The sequence below is a fragment of the Hippocampus guttulatus genome, chromosome 3 (genome assembly GCF_054856545.1).
Source record: "Hippocampus guttulatus isolate MCC_2025c chromosome 3, RoL_Hgut_1.0, whole genome shotgun sequence".
Classification (NCBI taxonomy): Eukaryota; Metazoa; Chordata; class Actinopteri; order Syngnathiformes; family Syngnathidae; genus Hippocampus; species Hippocampus guttulatus.
The window spans coordinates 24,797,370-24,816,093 of record NC_141263.1 but is presented as its reverse complement, the minus strand read 5'-3'; the positions used below and the strand labels follow the sequence as shown (position 1 = coordinate 24,816,093).

At 42.8% G+C, this 18,724-nt stretch overlaps 1 protein-coding gene across 1 annotated transcript in view; it reads left to right on the top strand.

The window, feature by feature from the left end:
* adamts18 (ADAM metallopeptidase with thrombospondin type 1 motif, 18) overlaps positions 1 to 18,724 on the top strand; it is a 57,515-nt gene that overhangs the window by 32,488 nt on the left and 6,303 nt on the right. Inside the window, exons 15-19 of the mRNA XM_086107621.1 lie at positions 537 to 660; positions 744 to 988; positions 8,424 to 8,544; positions 11,119 to 11,245; positions 17,561 to 17,765. Coding sequence (XP_085963747.1) covers positions 537 to 660; positions 744 to 988; positions 8,424 to 8,544; positions 11,119 to 11,245; positions 17,561 to 17,765 — 822 coding nt within the window. The remainder of the gene's footprint in view (positions 1 to 536; positions 661 to 743; positions 989 to 8,423; positions 8,545 to 11,118; positions 11,246 to 17,560; positions 17,766 to 18,724) is intronic.

The window sequence follows — 18,724 nt, the reverse complement described above, 5'->3', positions numbered from 1 at the left end:
ATTTTAGGTCAAAATGTCACTTTTTTAAAAACTATTTTCACTTTTGAAATTTGAATTATTTTTTGGTGGTAATTTTTACTCTTTTATGTATTTTTACAATTTCACTTATATTTATATTCACTTATATACAAGTTGTTGTTGTTGTTTTTTTTGCTGATTTGTTTGTAAATATAGTGATTATTCTTGCAGATCTATTCATGTTTCAACCACTATTTAATTGTTGTCAATTTTGAGAATTTGTTATTTTTATTCTATCTTGAACCATTTCATTAATTTCTTTGGGTAAATTTTGACTCTTTTTGTGGATAATTTTCCCTTTCTTTCTTTTGTTTTCCCCCCCCCCCCGACATTTTCACGATCTTTGGCCATTTTCATCAATTTTGGCCGAAAAAGAAATGATACGGTGTGTTCAACAGTTTTACTGTACGTGTCACATGCTTCCACCCATGCATGCACCCACAGCCCCTGCTACTTTTATGGATTTTTCTGCACCCACTGCAACAAAAAAAAATCCCCCCTTTTGTTTTTGTGTGCAGGCAGTTGGTTGCGATCAGATTTTAGGATCCAAGGCCTCTCTGGATGCGTGCGGCATATGCAAGGGAAGCAACTCTACATGCAAATTCTACAAAGGCATGTACACACTGCAGCACAGGGCCAATGGTAAGTTTCTCCCACTTTTCGCCCGAGATGTCAGCACAAAAAGCATCACACGTCTCATCCTGCCTATTTTTCTTTTTACCCAGAGTATTACTCCATGGTAACCATCCCGGCAGGTGCCCGGAGCATTCGAGTGGAAGAGATGGCGGTGTCTACCAGCTATCTGGCGGTGCGTTCCCTGAAGAGGAAGTACTACCTGACGGGAGACTGGACAGTGGACTGGCCGGGCAAGTTCCACTTCGGAGGGGCCACGTTCAGCTACCAGCGCTCCTTCAGCAAGCCCGAGAGCCTGTACGCCGCCGGACCCACCAACGAGACGCTGGTGTTTGAGGTAAGGCTGATATCCAATATTTGCATCAAATCAGATGTATCGACATCCTATTTTGTACTGAGCAGCCAAGACAGAGACATCTCTATCATTTTTTTAAATTTTTATATTTGTCATAAAAAGTCGACATTTCCGGCTTCACAATGTGGGCTGAGCTCTTGTGAGAATTCATGAAGTGACACAAGTTCAGACAGGAATTTTCTCTTTCCATTTTTTTTTTAATATTATGAACCATCTTCAGTCATTTAGAATGCATTTTGAATTTCACATCTTGAGGGGGTCTTTGACAAAAAATAAAAAATAAAAATAAACAACAAAAAAAACCCACACCTCAACTGTGCGTCAACATTGTACATCAGTGGTGCTGTCTCTGAGCTTTGGCACATTCAATGTAAAAGAGGCAGTCACGCGTCTCCATAAGCGTCCAAAGCCACGGCCGTGTGGCCCCCGCGGCCACTGACCTCAATAGTGCCTTTGTTGCAAACGTGATTGGAGGTTAGCGGAGCGAGAAAACGGAAGGAAAACTGCATCGAGGGCGAGAGACGATAAAGCAGGACGGTGTGCCTTTTTACCTTGCCCCGAAGCGGCAGGCATCACGGGGGCTGCTCTCGGCACATAACTGTGTCAGCGCAAGCTCTTATTTTCCCTTGAACTCTGAACTCTGGCTGTAGAAACCAGAAGTTGAAACCAGGTGAGCGTGAGGACACTTGTTCATTCAAGAATGAGCTGTTTGCCAATCTTTCGAGAGTAACACCTCCCAAAAGTTGCGCCACTCGCTGGTCACCGGGCCATCCACGTTTGTATGTTTTTGCAGCTATTTCAGAAAAGAGAGTTTGACTTGTGGCCGGGCTTTGTCGAGTGCTTGCTGTTGTTTGCTTTTGTGTGACGAGAGCATCCAGAGTAGGGAAACATATTCTGCTGCATTTAGATCAAGGCGAAACGATGCCGCTGTCCTTGAGCCGCCGCATTCCAGAGAGGCGGGCAGTCATGTTTAACATCGTTTAGATGGTTGGTTTCAACTACTGCACCCCAAACCTTGATCCCAAATAACATCAATATATCTTTTAAAAATGCTGATAAACTCCAATATATCCATCCATCCACCCATTTTCCGAACCGCTTGATCCTCACTAGGGTCGCGGGGGGTGCTGGAGCCTATCCCAGCCATCTCCGGGCAGTAGGCGGGGGACACCCTGAATCAGTTGCCAGCCAATCGCAGGGCACACAGAGACGAACAACCATCCACGCCCACACCCACACCTAGGGACAATTTAGAGCGTCCAATCAGCCTGACATGCATGTTTTTGGAATGTGGGAGGAAACCGGAGCACCCGGAGAAAACCCACGCAGGCCCGGGGAGAACATGCAAACTCCACACAGGGAGGCCGGAGCTGGAATCGAACCCGGTACCTCTGCACTGTGAAGCCGACGTGCAAACCACTGGACTACCAGGCCGCCCTACTCCAATATATGTTGGCCACAAAAAAAAGGGAATAGAGTTCACTTCTCAAAAATAAAATAATTTAAATGCTGCCAAAGTCCTGACTTTTAGTATGTATGCCGCAATACAGGTCAACTGTTCTAACTTCTTTGTTTGTCAGGGAGGAGCTAAGTTTAGCCTGGGTAGCTAGTGGCAACCACAGAGTTTTAGCCGCATGCCTGTGTTTGTTTTTTATTCTCTGCCGCATGGCTATTAAAGAGCTTGAACTGACAAACAACTGAGATCATGTTTTGATTTGACAACTGCCGTTTCGTGAGCTGCGAAACGACAGATAAACGGTAGCGTCATAGCTGGGCTACATTGTGTGTTAAGGCTTTGAATCTATGCGAGTGTTGACATAAAGGATTGTGCAAATTTATGTAGATGTGGATTTAAAAAATGCATTTTTAATGGTTTTCAATTTTTGTGGATACTACAAAAAGTTAACCCAAATCATTTTCCAGCAACATTTAGTAGCTTTGTGTCTGCTCTTCTCTTTTGTCCCCTTTTGGGCTTCATGTTTGCTTTACATGATTATAACTGATCGAGACATCGCCGAAATATGAAAGGAGGATTAATGTTTGAACAACCCGAAGCTGTCCTTTAAAGAAAGGGAAGCTTAATGTGCAGTCAGTCTTGTCTTTTCATACTGATCTGCAGATGTCACCGCTGTAATCTCTCTAAGTATGTCCTATAATTACAAAAAAAAAATGGTAGAGGATCTTGAGAGTGCGGCAGCAGTGGCGATGGCGGCTAGATTAAAAGATTAAGAATATTGCAACTGAGCTCTTTGAATGTGATGATTTAAGGTCAGGCGAGGAGGGAGCACGAAATCCCTTCCTTCTGCTGATTTTTATCGCCATCGTTGACGCTGAATGCTGCTGTTCAATTTAGTGTAATGCCGTCAAGCTTGACACGATAAACCCCATTTTGTGGTAATCCACAATTTTCTTTTAACGGCACCTTTTTTATTTTTCTTCCATATCCAAATGATGATCAACATACTGTACTGTAGTTGCCTGGTACCCAGCTGTCTTCGGGCAGTAGGCCGGGGGGACACCCTCAACTGGTTGCCAGCCAACCTCAGGGCAACGTTAATAATTATTAAAGTAAATATAAAGCGCATTTAATAACATTACAGCTCGTGAGTCTGAATGATGATCTCATTTTGTAATTGCTTTAAAGTCTCCGTCGGAAACATGCGGCTAGCCATGCTATCTGCTAGCCAGAAGCTGCGCTAATCTGTTTGTTTCCTAGCAAAACTTCCTGTCTTTTACCTGATATGGTCTGTTACGTAACAGATCTTCGCATCCATTGTACTGTTACACCGCCAATGCTAACTACTGCATACGTGCCTGCGTTCCTTTGGCAAATAATCTATATATTTAACATCGTACACTGTAATATTCTTTGCAAAGATCCCCTAGTCTAGAGGGTGTCAAAGTCATATTTGCCAAGGGCCGCGTTGAAGTGACCGTTTTCCTTGGAGGGCCGTTATGACTTTGAAAGCATTTCAAGAAGTCAAGAATAATGGTTGATTCAATGATTGTTTAAGTCACTTTAATGAGGGGTTTGGTAACAAGAAAATGCTTACAATATCTCTCTTATTTATTACGTAGGAGAAGTTGAAATTTTGGTCCAGATTTTAGCAATCAAGGTAGAACTTGACATGTTGAATGAGACGGCATTCTCATGTGGCTTTGGCGGGCCACATAAAATGATCTGGTGGGCCAGATCTGGCCCCGGGGCCTTGAGTGTGACACCTGTGCCCTAATCTAGTTTCTTTAGATAAAATGCGACGTGGAACTGGATACTCTACTCGAGATTTATTGTCCATTCAAAATATGCGCACTGTATGTATATATAGATATGTATATGTGTGTGGAGTCCCGAGACAACGTGGCGTGATTCTTCCGACACACTGCTATCATTGAATTTGGCAACAAGCCTGGTGAGAGGGGAAGGTAACTTCCTCTCTCGGCCCATGCTGGCTCTTTATTTGGACAGCGCGCCGCTCATTTCCCAGCGTACCTCCGCCACATCCTTTTCTTTCCTAACTGACCATTGATTCCTGGTTACCTCGGAGGGCCATTTATTTGGACGTCTAATTTGAGCCCAGACTCACGGATGAGAAGCAGCAAATGTGATCATTAGAGAACGCAAACTTTTTGCCTCACGGGGTCTCTTATAGAAGATTTCTTTTTTTTCAAGAATCACCTCATAAGCGACAATCAAACCTAAGAACTTTGAGCACTCCTAAATACACTTCTATTTTTGAGAAATAAGTTACATGACAACAAATACAATTTTTTAGTGGAGAAAAAAAGTCACATTTTTTCAATAAAATATCTTGCAATGTTTGCAAGAATAATATGACTCGCGGACCTCCAGGTGCTTCATTTCGGCAATCACTACATTCGAGGCCTTTGGATTAACTGCCGAAAATCAAAAAAGATTACTCTCGCCCCGCTTGATTTTTTTCGAGTTTAAGCATCAACTTTACTGACGTTCCTTTCAATATCACCAATTTACTTTGGCCTGGAGCCCAGTTTACACAAGAGCGAAAGCCGAGCGCCTCCCGGGTCAGATCCGTGTTCGAGAACCCCCGTGAGGTGAAAAACCGCGCACTGAAACAATCACTTCACGCCTGCAAGTGCACGCTGGGTCCCGTGACCGATGCATCAGTTCAGAATTTGGCAGACAAACGCAAACAGTACAATTGATTGGCCATTGACGTTTTAGTTGGAGTTGTAACCGTGCAAGGTTACACTGACCGGTCATTTTCACGGTCGATTTCACAAAAATGCAATTGTTTTAACATTGCATTTTTGTGAGAAGGAATATGTTTAGATGGAAACAACAAACATATTTTAAAGTTTATTTTAACTAAAAACAAAAAAGGTTGTTTGGCAGGAGGTGGGGGGGGGGGGGGGGTTGTTTTTCTGAAATAAAGCTATAGTTGGTGATTCCGTAAAAGTTTTGTTAAATTTTCTATACAATTTTGAAATCATGGGTGTTTGAATAATTATCGAAACTATTTTTTGTTAGTCTGTCCATTCGTCATTTTTTTGTCAAATTTTTCAAATAAAACAAATTAAACCAAATTTCGAGAATCTGTGCAGTACATGTGGCTCTTTGGATTGCAAAGAAATGTCAAACGATGTGCCAATTTGGGGTTTGTTTAGTTTTAACAAAAACGTTGCATTTAGAGATTTTTATGAGACAGCCTGTAGAGCGTTGGTCCACTGTTGTCGCTTGGTTGTAATACGGGTCGCAAATACCTTCACTCATTCTCACGGATGATTCTTTTTAGCCTTCAGACAGAAACCCATTTTCAGATGTTACAGTTATAAAATTAGCAAATCATCATTCGACAGTGCTCCCCAGGGCTCTGTCCTAAATCCGCTATTGTTTCTTACCATTGTACTGAAGCATATGCACAAACAACACTTTAAAAAAAAAGAGATACTTTGCAAACTTACACAACATCCCACAGGACTTGGTACACAATCTGTGGCGATTCAATGAGATAAAATGCAAATGCAGCGGTGTCCAAAATCCTTCGCAAACAGCTGCGGAAACAATACAATGCGGACACAATTGTGTATTTTGCAGTTTTCCATCTGTGCAACAACTCCCTCTGTGTCAAAAGACACACAATAGGCGCTCACATAGCGTGCCAAGATAAACACCACACAACTTTTCCAATAATTGTTTTGGACAAAGCCAAATATAGGTCTCCAAGCCAAACACCAGCAAAGATAAACATTCTTCCACAACCATCAACATCCTAATCTGCATATTCCGTCAAATTAGCAGTGGTGCGGTGACAGTTCCGACGAAAATAACTGGGATGACTGACGGGCCGGCTGTCACGTGGTGGAAATAGACACATTTAAGGTGCAGACAGTGTACGATCCTTGTCATGTTTGACAAGTACAAAACATGGTCGCATCAGAGACAACAGACCACAGATTTTCCGCATCTCCACCGCGCCACTCATCAAGCTCAAAGAATTGGAGCGAAATTACACTGCAGGCCCAGGCCTGGCACACCACAAGAATGTCCGTGCTGGAAGAATGATTTCGCTCGGAGCCCAAGGCTAAGATTTCCGGACGCGGTTGAAAGCAACGTCCGTTATCGACTTTCCTCTTGGTCCACCACTCAGACCTCCAGTGCAGTTTTGTGATTTTTGGCATACCGTTACACTCCTGGTTGGTATAGCGACCAAAGCGTAGGGTTGCGGAGACTTTCACCCAGGCATTTGTTGCCCTTGTAGTCCATCCAGCCATCTCCACTGTTTTCCATACCACTAAGTCTTATTAGGGTCATGGGTGGGGCCGGAGCCTCTGCCAGCTGACTTTGGAGGAGAGGCGGGCCACGCCCTATACTGGTCACCGGTCAGTCTCACGGCACATATTGACACACGGCCATTCCTAACATTCACGTTTTTTGGAATGTGGGCAGAAGCCGGAGTACTTGGGAAAAATTCATGCAAAGCACACGGAGAACATTAAAACTCCTCCGCGGCCCAGATTCCAACGCAGATCTCAGAACTGCAAGGCAGGCGGGCAAACCACGAGGGCGTAAAGTCTACCACCTTGTGTCAAACCCATGTTATCTTCACTTTGAATAAAAAAAATGACGCGGTTTGACAGTTCATGAATTTGACACCAGGCAGCAGGGTCACCTAATTGCTAACACGTCTGACTCATACTTGTATGGTTCGGTATCAGTGGTTCTTTGGCACATAAATCCAATTTAAGCTCTTCTGCCATTGTGACCTTTTCTCCTGGCTTAGCATCTTCCTATCTATCTGCACCCTGACACACATGTCTAGTCTGAACCGCTTAAGACCAGCGGAGTCACACATGGTCACATGGGCTAGGCAGAGCTGGCCTTCCGCGTGGGGGTGGGGGGGCTCGGAGAGTTTGAAAAGGAGGAACCATTTTGGACAGATGAAATGTTCTGCATCGGGAAGTAAAAGGCTCCACGGCCGTGTCTTGATCTTCCTGGCATTTGTTAAATCAATCAACCGAAAATAAGCAATTTTCTGATCATACAGTAAGTACTTTTGTTCTCCTTGCTTCGTGAATGTCTTCAGTTGTTCGGTTTGTAAATGCTTTTTGGTGTTGTGCTTTTTGTTGTGAGAAACACATTGAGTTGCCTTGTTTATGAAATGCGCTCTATAAATAAATTTGCCTTGCCAGGAACGATGGCAGTGGTGTCCAAACTACTGGCTGAGGGCCAATTGCAGCCCACCATCCATTTTTCTGAGGCTCGCAATATGACCACAAAAAAAATAGAAAAACAAAGACCCACCTAAAAATGACATTTGATATACTGTAGAACTTTTCTCTATATTTGAAGCTTCAAATAAACTATTTATGAAGAAAAGAATGACACAATTTATCTTCACAAAACTGTAGTGAATAAAGATAATTCAATTTGAGGCAAAAATATTTTTTTCCAATTGGTGCTCTGTGGCTGATTTATGAAGACGGCACAAAGAGTCCAGAAACTGTTTGAAAAATGATCACATTACTAAAGTTTTTTTTTTTTTTGGTTCTGAATTTGGAGATGGGTGCGTTTCAAAAAATTGAAGAATTTAAAAGTGGCCCTTTCATCCCTCCGTTTTTCTGTCCTCAAACAAAAAAGGTTTGGACAACCCTGTACGATGGCTTCCTCCCATAATCCAAAAACCTGCATGTTAGGCTCTGTGAAAACTCACAATAGTCCATAAATCTATTGGTGCTTTCCAAGTGGCACTCGTCCAGGGAGCTTACGCATGATCCGAATATGAATAAGCGTGATAGAAAATGGACACATGGATGGAGATTGATACACTCTGGGGTCTTTGCCCACAGAACAAAATTTCGGCGCAAATGTGACCAGTGCCTGACTTCCTGTCTCTCTTTCAAATAATAAATGGCTCCTTCTTCCTCTTCCTCTTCTTAGATCCTCCTGCAAGGCAAGAATCCCGGAGTGGTTTGGGAGTACACGTTGCCTCGCACCGAGAGGAAGCCAGATTACAGCTGGGGCGTGGTGCGCTCCGACTGTTCAGCTCCCTGCGCCGGAGGTGACTTGGATGAGTTTGGATGTCGGCTTAACGCGTTTGTCTTTGAGGATTGGCCTTCGTTCGCGGCTACGGGCGGCGGTCAGGTTGGATGGGTCTTGGCCATGCGTGCCTCGAGCAGTTCTGTTATGAATGACTGCGAGTGGAAGATGGAGCACAAATGGCAAAACCGGTTGGCAAAAATAATAAATACACACCCTAAGGGTTGGGGGGGGGGAAGGGAAGAGAAAGAAAACAATTCAATGAAAATATAAATTTCCTGCCCCACCATCCCAAAGCGTGGCTTGGGGGCCCACTTTTTTTTTTAATCGCTCCCTAAAGGTAAAATTAAACACATACCACATTAGAACAATGTATGCCGTGTTAAGTGAAGTGATTTGGAGATAAATGCTGAAAACGTGCAAAAGGTGCTGTTTAGTAATCAATTGCAGAGATAGACCATTTAACTACTTCTCAACTTTTCAGCTTTCCAAAATTTCTTGTGGGGGCGTCGCGAAAAGGGCACCTCGGGACTCACCTGGACATCCAGTTTGAGTTGCCCCACTCTCATTATAGCCCGAATGAGCGTCTTTTTCTCCCCATCAGTTGCTATCGTGTAATTGTGAGTTATTTAGTTATAATGACTTGCCCCATTTCAACTACCACAGCGTGCATGCTCGCTAGCTAGCTAGCCTATGCTAACAGCTTGAAAACGTCATCTTCACCGGACGCCACAATTTACAGAACAGCTCGGTGTGATTTTTTTGAAAAATTCTCAACGGTTATGTACTTTGACCTGACTGAGAAATTTTTGGAGGTTCCAGCTGTCGTTCAGGCGATTTTTGCCTTGACTTGTAAGCACAAACTCAGGATATGAATGCAATGGTGGCAGTGCGCTCAAATTCAACTCGCTTCATTATAAGCAGCAATTTGGCGAAATTGAAGAGTAAAATGATGATGCCTCGGTGGCTTTAAGCGGGTATATTTTCGCGACTCAAACATTAATAAGGACGTGTAGATGCTAGATGTGTGAACGTATTTGATTGACAGTTGGAAGTTGAGCGGGGCGCGTTTTCGACACATTCAGCGGACACGCCCAAACTGCCCGAGAGCCGAGAGCCACAGTGACAAGAATGCCAAAAACACATTTGAGTTTCCAGTTTTGTTGCACTTTATCCAGAAAGGCGTCCAATTGGCTAACACATCTTAACAATTTGGATTCATGGCGCTATCTGTTCTTCAACCTGAACTTTACAGTCTCATAGTGGTTTTTTTTTTTTTTTTTTTTTGTAACTTCAAAATGGGAACATTTTGGTTTCCAGCGTTCCAACGTTATCCATCTGTCCATCGCCATTTAAAATGTGATCTTGAAGGAGGATTTTCGATCCCACGTAATCACATCTGACAGCTACAATTACAAACAAAAAGTGCACTCGGGAGAACAGACGTCTATTGAGCACCCCCTTGTTGAATGCAAATAATGTGTGTGGATACATTTTCCCAAAGAGAAATACTTGGACGCTTCCCTCAAATGCTTCCCAGCATTATTTACTTGCAGCGTGTTCAACAATGAAGTTTCCTTTCATACACACTCGATACTTAGATTTCATTAGACGCTGTGGTCCTTGAATGTATGCTATTGTTTTTTTTTTCTTTCATGTGGTAGTAATCTAAACAGGAATTTCATGGCTTGTTTCTTTTACGCGGCAGTTTTTTCCCCTTCTAATCAAATCGCTAAATCAGAATTCATCACAATAAATGTTCATGACCTTTAATTATTTTTGTGACCCCCCCACACCCACACCCAAATATTCTGCTAGACTCTTGGATTAATCGGTACAAAGCTTCCAGACCGTTATTGAGCTGAGGCTCTCGTAAAAAACGCCACGGCACGCCACCAAGCTAAAATGCCACCATGAAATAATGATGATCTTGTTTCAATTGTCTCATAAATTGGATTTGGTGTGAAATCTGGGCCCGCTTTTTTTGAACGCAAGGCTATTTTTTTCTGAATGGTAATCTGAATTGATGCCATTTATTGGAGGATCGTTTACCGTATTTTCCGCACTATAAGGCCCTTCGGCGTATCAGGCGCACCTTCAATGAATGGCCTATTTTCAAACTATTTGCATATGTAGGGTGCACCGCATTATAAGTCGCAGAGAATAGAAGCCACAATAGTGGCTGTGGTTGCGTTACGCATCCACTAGATGGAGCTATGCTAAAGGGAATACATTACAATACAATACAGCTTTATTTATATGGAGCTTTCACGACCACTGCAGCTCTAACAAAGTGCTTTACAGAACATTTTAAATACTACCTCCAAGAAATCAGAATAATGATCCATATATAAGGCACATAGAATTATAAGGCGCACTATTGGCTTTTGAGAAAATTGAATGCTTTTTTGTGCGCCTTATAGTGTGTAAAATACGGTTATCGTACCGCATGTCACTGTACATTGCTGGCATAGATCGACAAAGACACAATATTTCCATTCAATAAATACAACATTTTGAAGTGATTAAGTCAACGTAGGATCTCTGAGAACACCCATACCATACTGAAAAACTCTTCCTCTTTCCATCCCTTCAGGTCGCATTTCCACCAAGGCCATTTGCCTGCAGGACCAGAAAGTTCACGTCAACGCCACCATGTGCAATCCGCTCACAAGACCTACGCTGGGCTCGCACCTCTGCAATACGCAGCCCTGCCCTGCATAGTAAGTGTGCGCGCGTGTGTGCGTTTGCGGCGCGTGCTTCCATGTCGCCAAATGTTGCGCTGGTTTTATTACAGGCTCGGGCACCCTCACGCATTGCGGTCGAGGGGAGTCTGCACTTTGTTCGTGGTCTCGTTGCCTTCCTCCTCTGCCCACTCTTTAATCTCTCCTTGGTTCCTTTTTTGAGAAACTCACCGAGAGGGTTTGCGGCTCAGGTCTCTACTTAACAGATCAATGGGCGCCTCCCATCGCGCATCATGTTGATCACAGGCGGCGTGTTGAGCCGATTGCCGCCAGAGAATGTATTCGTTGTGATGTGGATGAAAATTTGTCACCCGATAGCCAGGCGCATCAGTGGCACTGTAATTCCTAAAGCAGTTTTTGCATTTCTACTTATATATATTTTTCTCCCTCCAGTCTCTTGCAGTCAACCATCCACAAACACTAAATTGCAGCCTGTAATTTAAAAAAAAGTCCTAAAAACGTTAGCCTCAGTTTACATCAATCAACCCTCCAGAGTACACGGTTTTATTGATAACAAGGCGAAGCAATTTGACAGCGTTCTCCATACAGAGTGAAATAAAGTCACTTGTTCATTGACAGATTTCACTTTTGAGCTCAACTTTCTCCACAAAATGACATCGCCTACCACTGGCCTGGAATGCACATTAGTGTTTTCAGACGTTTTTTCAGGTCTGGATTGATGCGATTGACCTGACCGTGTTGATATCTGTGAGCAAAATCTTTCCTGAACACAACGAACACTTTTTTACATACTTGAATATAAATGTACCACAAATCTTATTTTTAAATGTCCGCACAAACCTCGGCGGAATTGAAAAGTATTCAGATGACTTTTTCCATCATATATGCGAAATGTAGGTGATTTTTCAGAACTGAATATTGGGTTGGAGCCCATCATAATGGACTTTGCCAGGCGCGGTTCACGTTGGACTGGTTGCTTGCCAATCAGAGAAACAACCGCTCACTTGACATGGGTGTGTTTGAATTGTTCGGAACGTTAAGATTCAAAACCTGAACTTGAGAGCTGTGAAGCAGATGTGCGAACCACGTGTCCATCATCCTTCCTGGGAGCATTTTATTTTAGTTTGAAAACCAACTTCTGACTTCAGCAAAACCTTCAGGGATGATCAGCCCACCCAATGTCTAGACCTTGTATGTCAAATTGCGTTGGCTTCCAAAAAGGAGGGCGTGCGCGCACGCAGGCTCGAGCGCTGCGGTGGCGTTTCAAGTCGAAGCAGCACCCCAACCAAAGGCCTTTCCTCCGCAGCAAGTGATTTACATGTGCGCCGCACCGAAGAGGCAAGGCACGGCGTTTTGGGGTCAGGGAGAGCGCGAGCACTTCCACTAATGCTGCAATTATGTGTTGCGCGTCCAAGCCGCGAGGCCAAAAAATAGACATGCAAAGCATGCGTCGGATGCTCGGGGACGTTGCCGCTTGGCTGGGGCTGCCGCGACAAGTCCGGGCTGAGCACTGACGCCGCCAACACACGGCCTCTGTTCCCAACACTTGAGACACCATTTCCTGCCACTAATCTCAGGCATTGCATTTCTCTTATCTCACCTAAAGGTATTAAAGTGCCCCAATGCACGTCCAAACACAGCCCCTTTGTTTGGAAGGGGATGAGAGTTCTACACAACAAGCCCTTCTCTATTTGCATATTTAGACTCGCTGAGAAAGTCGCCAATTCATGGCTCTTTGGGTAGATTTGTGCTGTATTTGTAACTACAAGATGGCACCAAAGACGAATAGAAAAGTAGAAATTGAGCTCAAGGAAATACATGTAGTATTGCATGTTTTTGCTCTTCTGCTCGGCTTTAAAATGCTGAAGATAAAAAAAAACAAAACAGAGGTTTACGTTCTCGACGTTTTGGCTTGGATTATCCCGTTTTTTAAAATTGCCATTCCAGAGTTGCTACCAACAGCAACACAACGCTAATTAAAGCTGCTAAGAAACAGCTAGCTAATTCCTACGCCTTCATCGTATGGCACGACACAAGTCCTCGGCTAGCAGCGAGTGTCCGCCTGGACAACAGCATCTGTCGGCTGTTGCGTCGCTTTGCTTTCTCTTCTTCTTTTTCAATGAATTCACTCTGTAAAGTGAATTGGCTCTGCTGTTGCCCACTGCCTAATTTACCTAGCAACAGACAACTAAGGGGGGAGTACCGGCACTTATTTGTTTCCACTTCAAGCACTGTTCCCTCGAAGTGACTCGCCTGACGCACAGTCAGACAGTACTTGTGTTGCAGCCCCGAGACAAAAAAGAGCTGCAGAGTGTTTTTTTTTTCAAACGTTCACTTTATTAATTCTTTAAAACTCTCCAACAAAAGCAGAAGCCTCTCTATCCTACAAAGCACCTTCTTTTCCGCATATGGCTCGAGAGGCGTTCAAAGACCGCCCCAGAAAAACGGAAATTAATGATAGCTTCAATGGCACTAAGAAAATCGAAAATAATATCAACCCTCGAAATCACAAAATAAATTCTATGCGGGTGTTTGTGAACACACAACAAAGAAATAATTCTTTAAACATCAACTCGGACTATTCTGAAATAGTCCAGTCTTCTACACATGGGCACATGTATGCATAATATACGTGTCATAGAATATACAGGATCGCTCTTCTCACCACTTACTACTGCTAATCGCCACATTGCTCACTAGAAATAAACGCAACGGCTAGAAATAATCCAATCCAGTCAAAGAAGTGCTTCAGTGTGAGGTGTGTGGCCTTCTTTCCTCTTCAATTCCTTTTTCTCATGAAGGCCTTCTTTAAGTGTGTCAATTTCGCCCTGTAAAGTAGTATAGTATATTATATATTTTTCCCCCCTCATTCATACAGTGCGTCTTCTAAAAAGTGTTTTGTTTTATTTTTCTACGCTTAATGTGGATGACTTGCTTCTCACTCTTGCATTTTTGTCTGCTGACATGTTTTATGGTGCTGTGATTCCCGCGGGGCCACCGGCCTGTCTCTCCAGGCCAAGTCAGACCAGCCCTCCATGAGACACACAGACCTGCTTTACACTTTAAGACCCCCTCACACACACACACACACACACACACACGCTGCTGTTTGGCCATCAGGGAAAAGAGTGGTGACTGCGGTTCTGCACAAAATTCCTCATCGTCAAAATGGAAATGGGGATTGTGTATGATTGATGATGAAGTGCCAGTTTTACAAGATAGTTGTGAAGGTTCAGAGGCACCCGAAGGCCTTCAAGAGTTTGGTTGAGATTAGAATAAGGTTGAGTTTTTGAGTTTTGTGTTCCTGGCAAGCCGTCAAACTTGGCCCACACACAATGAGAAAAAACTCAAATGTTTCGGAAAACTCATCTGCGGAGTATGGTTTCAAATTTGGGAGCCATCGGCCAAAATCTTGAGGATTGAATTTTCATGTGGACTTATTTGAATTTAGTATTTTATCATCGATTTTGCCCTCCATGTACCGCCCACAAAGGATGTTCAGGAATGGGTTGGCCCGCCAGGTTCGAAAATGAAAAAAATTCAAATTCTTTGCAGTGCCCGTCATCATTTTTTCTGGTAAATGTAATTCCAATTTGGTCATCATCGTACGAAATCTGGATGACGAGTTTGTCTTTCTGGTGACCTCAAACCAAATTGACAGATTTGGTATTTTCAGCATTTTCTTTTTTTTTAATGGGTCTGCTCGTGACAGATTTGCCAACCAAATTTCATATTAGTCAAGTCAAGTCAAGTCAACAGTATTTATAGAGCACTTTCAAACAGCCATCGCTGCATACAAAGTGCTGTACATGGAGCAATTTAACATGCACAATAAACAGTAAGACAAATCGGTAATAAAGGCGGTAGAAAGCACCAAACAGTAAAACCAAGAACAAATCTAAGTCATGCTGAGTCGAATGCCAAAGAATACAAGTGAGTTTTGAGGAGGGTTTTGAAGATGGGCAGCGAGGAGGCTTGCCGAATGTTCAGTGGGAGGTCATTCCAGAGAGAGGGACCAGCAACAGAAAAGGCTCCATCCCCTCTGAGCCTCAGTTTAGTTCTTGGTACTTCTAATAAGGTCTGGTCCACAGACCTGAGGCGCCGGGCAGGTGTGTAGGGGCGGATGAGCTCAGAGAGGTAAGGTGGCGCGAGATTATTCAGAGATTTGAAAACAAATAAGAGGATCTTGAAAATAACTCTAAAATGAATGGGGAGCCAGTGAAGGGATGCCAGAGTAGGAGTTATGCGCTCCCTCTTACGAGTACCAGTCAAGAGGCGAGCAGCGGCATTCTGGACCAGCTGAAGGCGCTTAATGGAGGACTGGCTGACTCCAAAGTAAAGGGCATTGCGGTAATCGAGCCGGGATGTGACAAAGGCATGAATTACTGTCTCAAAGTGTTCATGTGAGAGGAGAGGTTTTATTTTGGCCAGCTGTGTAAGGTGAAAGAAGCTGGATTTAACAACGGCACCAATTTGCCGATCGAGTTTGAAATCACTGTCCAGTTTAAGGCCCAAGTTTGAGACTGTTGACTTAAGATAAGGAGACAGGGGGCCCAAGTCTACAGGATATTACTCAGTGAAACTAGCTTAGGTGCTGATTTTTAAAATTGAGTATGAGTTTTGTGTTTTTATGGCAAGTCATCAAACTTAGCCGCCATGCCACAAGTCTTAAAAACTCCAAAAACGGAATTTTGTGTCATCTCTCTGTTTGGTAGACTGTATGTGGACGTGAATTCAGTCAATCAAACAAAAGGATGAGTTAATCTTTGAAGGACTGCTGGAAGCAACCCACATGAAATTTAATGAAATTTTACTTCCATCCAAAAATGATTTTGGATGATTTTCTGTGCACTTTCAGGGAAGGCTTTGTTGCGAATTGAACATTTGATCTATTTCTGACGTTGTGTGGATGAGTTCTGGGGGTTAAGCATTTCATTCGACCAAAATCAGCAGCAAAAAAAAAAAATACATTCCTGAAAGATACTTGTTGGTTTCCCATCAAAATCAATACTAACTTAAGGAAGGCGTGACACCACCAAAATAGTCGCCTGGTCGGGTATCTCCGTACGGAGCATCTGCGAGATGCAAATTAGGGTGAGCTGAGCCGCAGTGATCTGTTGTTATTTATAATCTCGGGGAAAACGCAAAGGGAGAAAAGAACCGGTCCTTAAAGCAACTCTTTCCCCACCAAAATTTTGTCTGCGGAATTCTAAAGAGAAGGCAAAGTGCCTCCGTGCCCCGAGGTCGTTTTTATTTTTGCAGCATCCTGAGCCATCTGCACGACTCGCCATCTCTCTCCCGCCTAAAATCCGGCGGTGGTCAGACCACTCGTTTGCAGTAATCTCCCCCTTGAGCTGCGGTGCCAAGACGGCGGCTATTTTGGAGCAAAGACGTGGAGGACTCAAAAAGATCTGATCGTTTTGAAAATGGATTTTGTTAGTTTGTGCTAAAAGACAACTTTGTTGCGTTTGACTATGTCCGAAATCAACATTGCATAGATAAGTATTCTCTGACACTGAGGAACAGCTTAAGGTCTAAATCTACGTGAAGGGCTACTGCGAAAGAAGGATTCGTTTTTGGGTATCATTCATAAAATCTCATTCTGATAATAGGTGGGGAAAACGCTCAATATATGTGAAAAAAAAATTGAGGAATAAAGAAACTGCTGTGAAATTGTCCCTTGGGACATTGGGGGAAAAAAAACATGAATAATTTTTAGAAAAAAAAAAATTGAAATAAAAGTCTTCCATTTCAGAAAAAAAATTAAAGATAAAGAGCAACATTTAAAAAAAAAGCCAAATTCTTTTCTGTAAAAGTGATATTTTGGAGAAAAATAACACTTTTTTTTCTTGGAGGGCAAAGTTGTATTTTTGAAAAAAAATATTTTCATTACATATTAGAAATGAAATATGTAATCTTATTTGCAAAAAGTTACATGATCAATAGAAAAGTTCTTTTTTTCCTAGTTGTATATATTATATATATAAAAGCTTCACTTCAGGAGTATAAAGTTTCTTTATAAAAAAAACAGTACATTGTTAAGAAAATCGCTTGTTATTAGCAAACAGAAAAAAATCTGAATTCGTTTTTGTTAAAAAGGTTGTAATTTTCTGTAAACTCTGATTCATTTCAAAAAGAAACAAGAATCTTATTTTCTTCATGAAAATGCCTTGAAGAAGAAAAAAACAAATTAAATCAGAATATGTATGACCTGTTCAATTGTAAACTCAAGACAGCAAAAAAAGTGTCAAACATGAACTTTCCAGCGAACTGGATGTTTTTCCAATTTCAATGAACCATCATTCCCAATCTTCTCTGCGTTCTCCTTTTCAGCTGGTGGACAGGAGACTGGGCGGTGTGCAGTCGCTCGTGCGGCGGGGGCCAGCAGGCCAGGACGCTGCGCTGCATGAGGAAGGTGACCTACCAGCGTGAGGAGGCGGCGGCGCACTCCCTCTGCCCTGTCGTCTCGCCGGCACAGCTGCGGCCCTGCAACACGCAGGCCTGCCCGCCCGGGTGGAACACTGGAGCCTGGTCACAGGTACTCCCTTGTGTCATTCAAAGCGTGCCGCAACATGTCGCAACGTTTGACACTTTTCACTTAAGGGTGGCTCACGACTGAAATGATCAGTATTGGAAACTAATTTAGCGTGAGAATGTTACCCATAAAAACGAATTACACTTTGTGACGTTATGAAAAGCCCCCTTATGTTTGCGCATAAATTCCATACATATATGTAAAATATGAAAAATATTTATACTTTTTAGCCACCGTTGTAAAATACGAGGGAACAACTTTTCGGGGCGGCAAAAAGTTGCGTATTAATAATGGGAAATGACGGTACGTAAAAAGTAGCTTCACAAGAAATCCATCTTTAATTTGGTCAAGAGACCTTCTTCTATATTATATTATCTGTATTTTTACCATAGTTTTTGGTTTGTATCACATGAATGAGAACTTGCTAGCTTGGGATGTTGAACAGCCTACTATGAATGACCTGTTGACTCTCCGAACTCCTGTCAGCACGAGAGCCTCTGTCAAATGTCAAATGTGCATCTTTATGTTGAAGGCCCGTGTTCTCTCTGGCGCTCCTGAGTGCAGCTGTGTTGTTATGCTAATTATAAACTCTTGAATAGGTTTGGAAGAGGAAAGAGCAAGCATTCTTTTGGCCTAATTGAACCAAACTAACTTGCTGTCGACTTAAGAATACTCCGCCACCATTTTTATTTGTGCAGAGATCAACTGTGTTTCTTTTTCCTCGATGTTTTAGTCGTCTCCACTTCTTGTCAACAAAAACAATATCATCTTTTTACATTTGTGGACATATAAATGTAGCTTTTGTGGCCTTAAATTAAAACATGGTGACATGTTTTGAAGATGTTTTCATAATTAAAGGCTTTAAAAGAAGAAATAAACACGCGCGCACACGGCGTTTGCATACAAACACGACTGGGTCATCTTCAACGCTCTGCTGCCCTCTGCTGGACCGTAGGTCATCT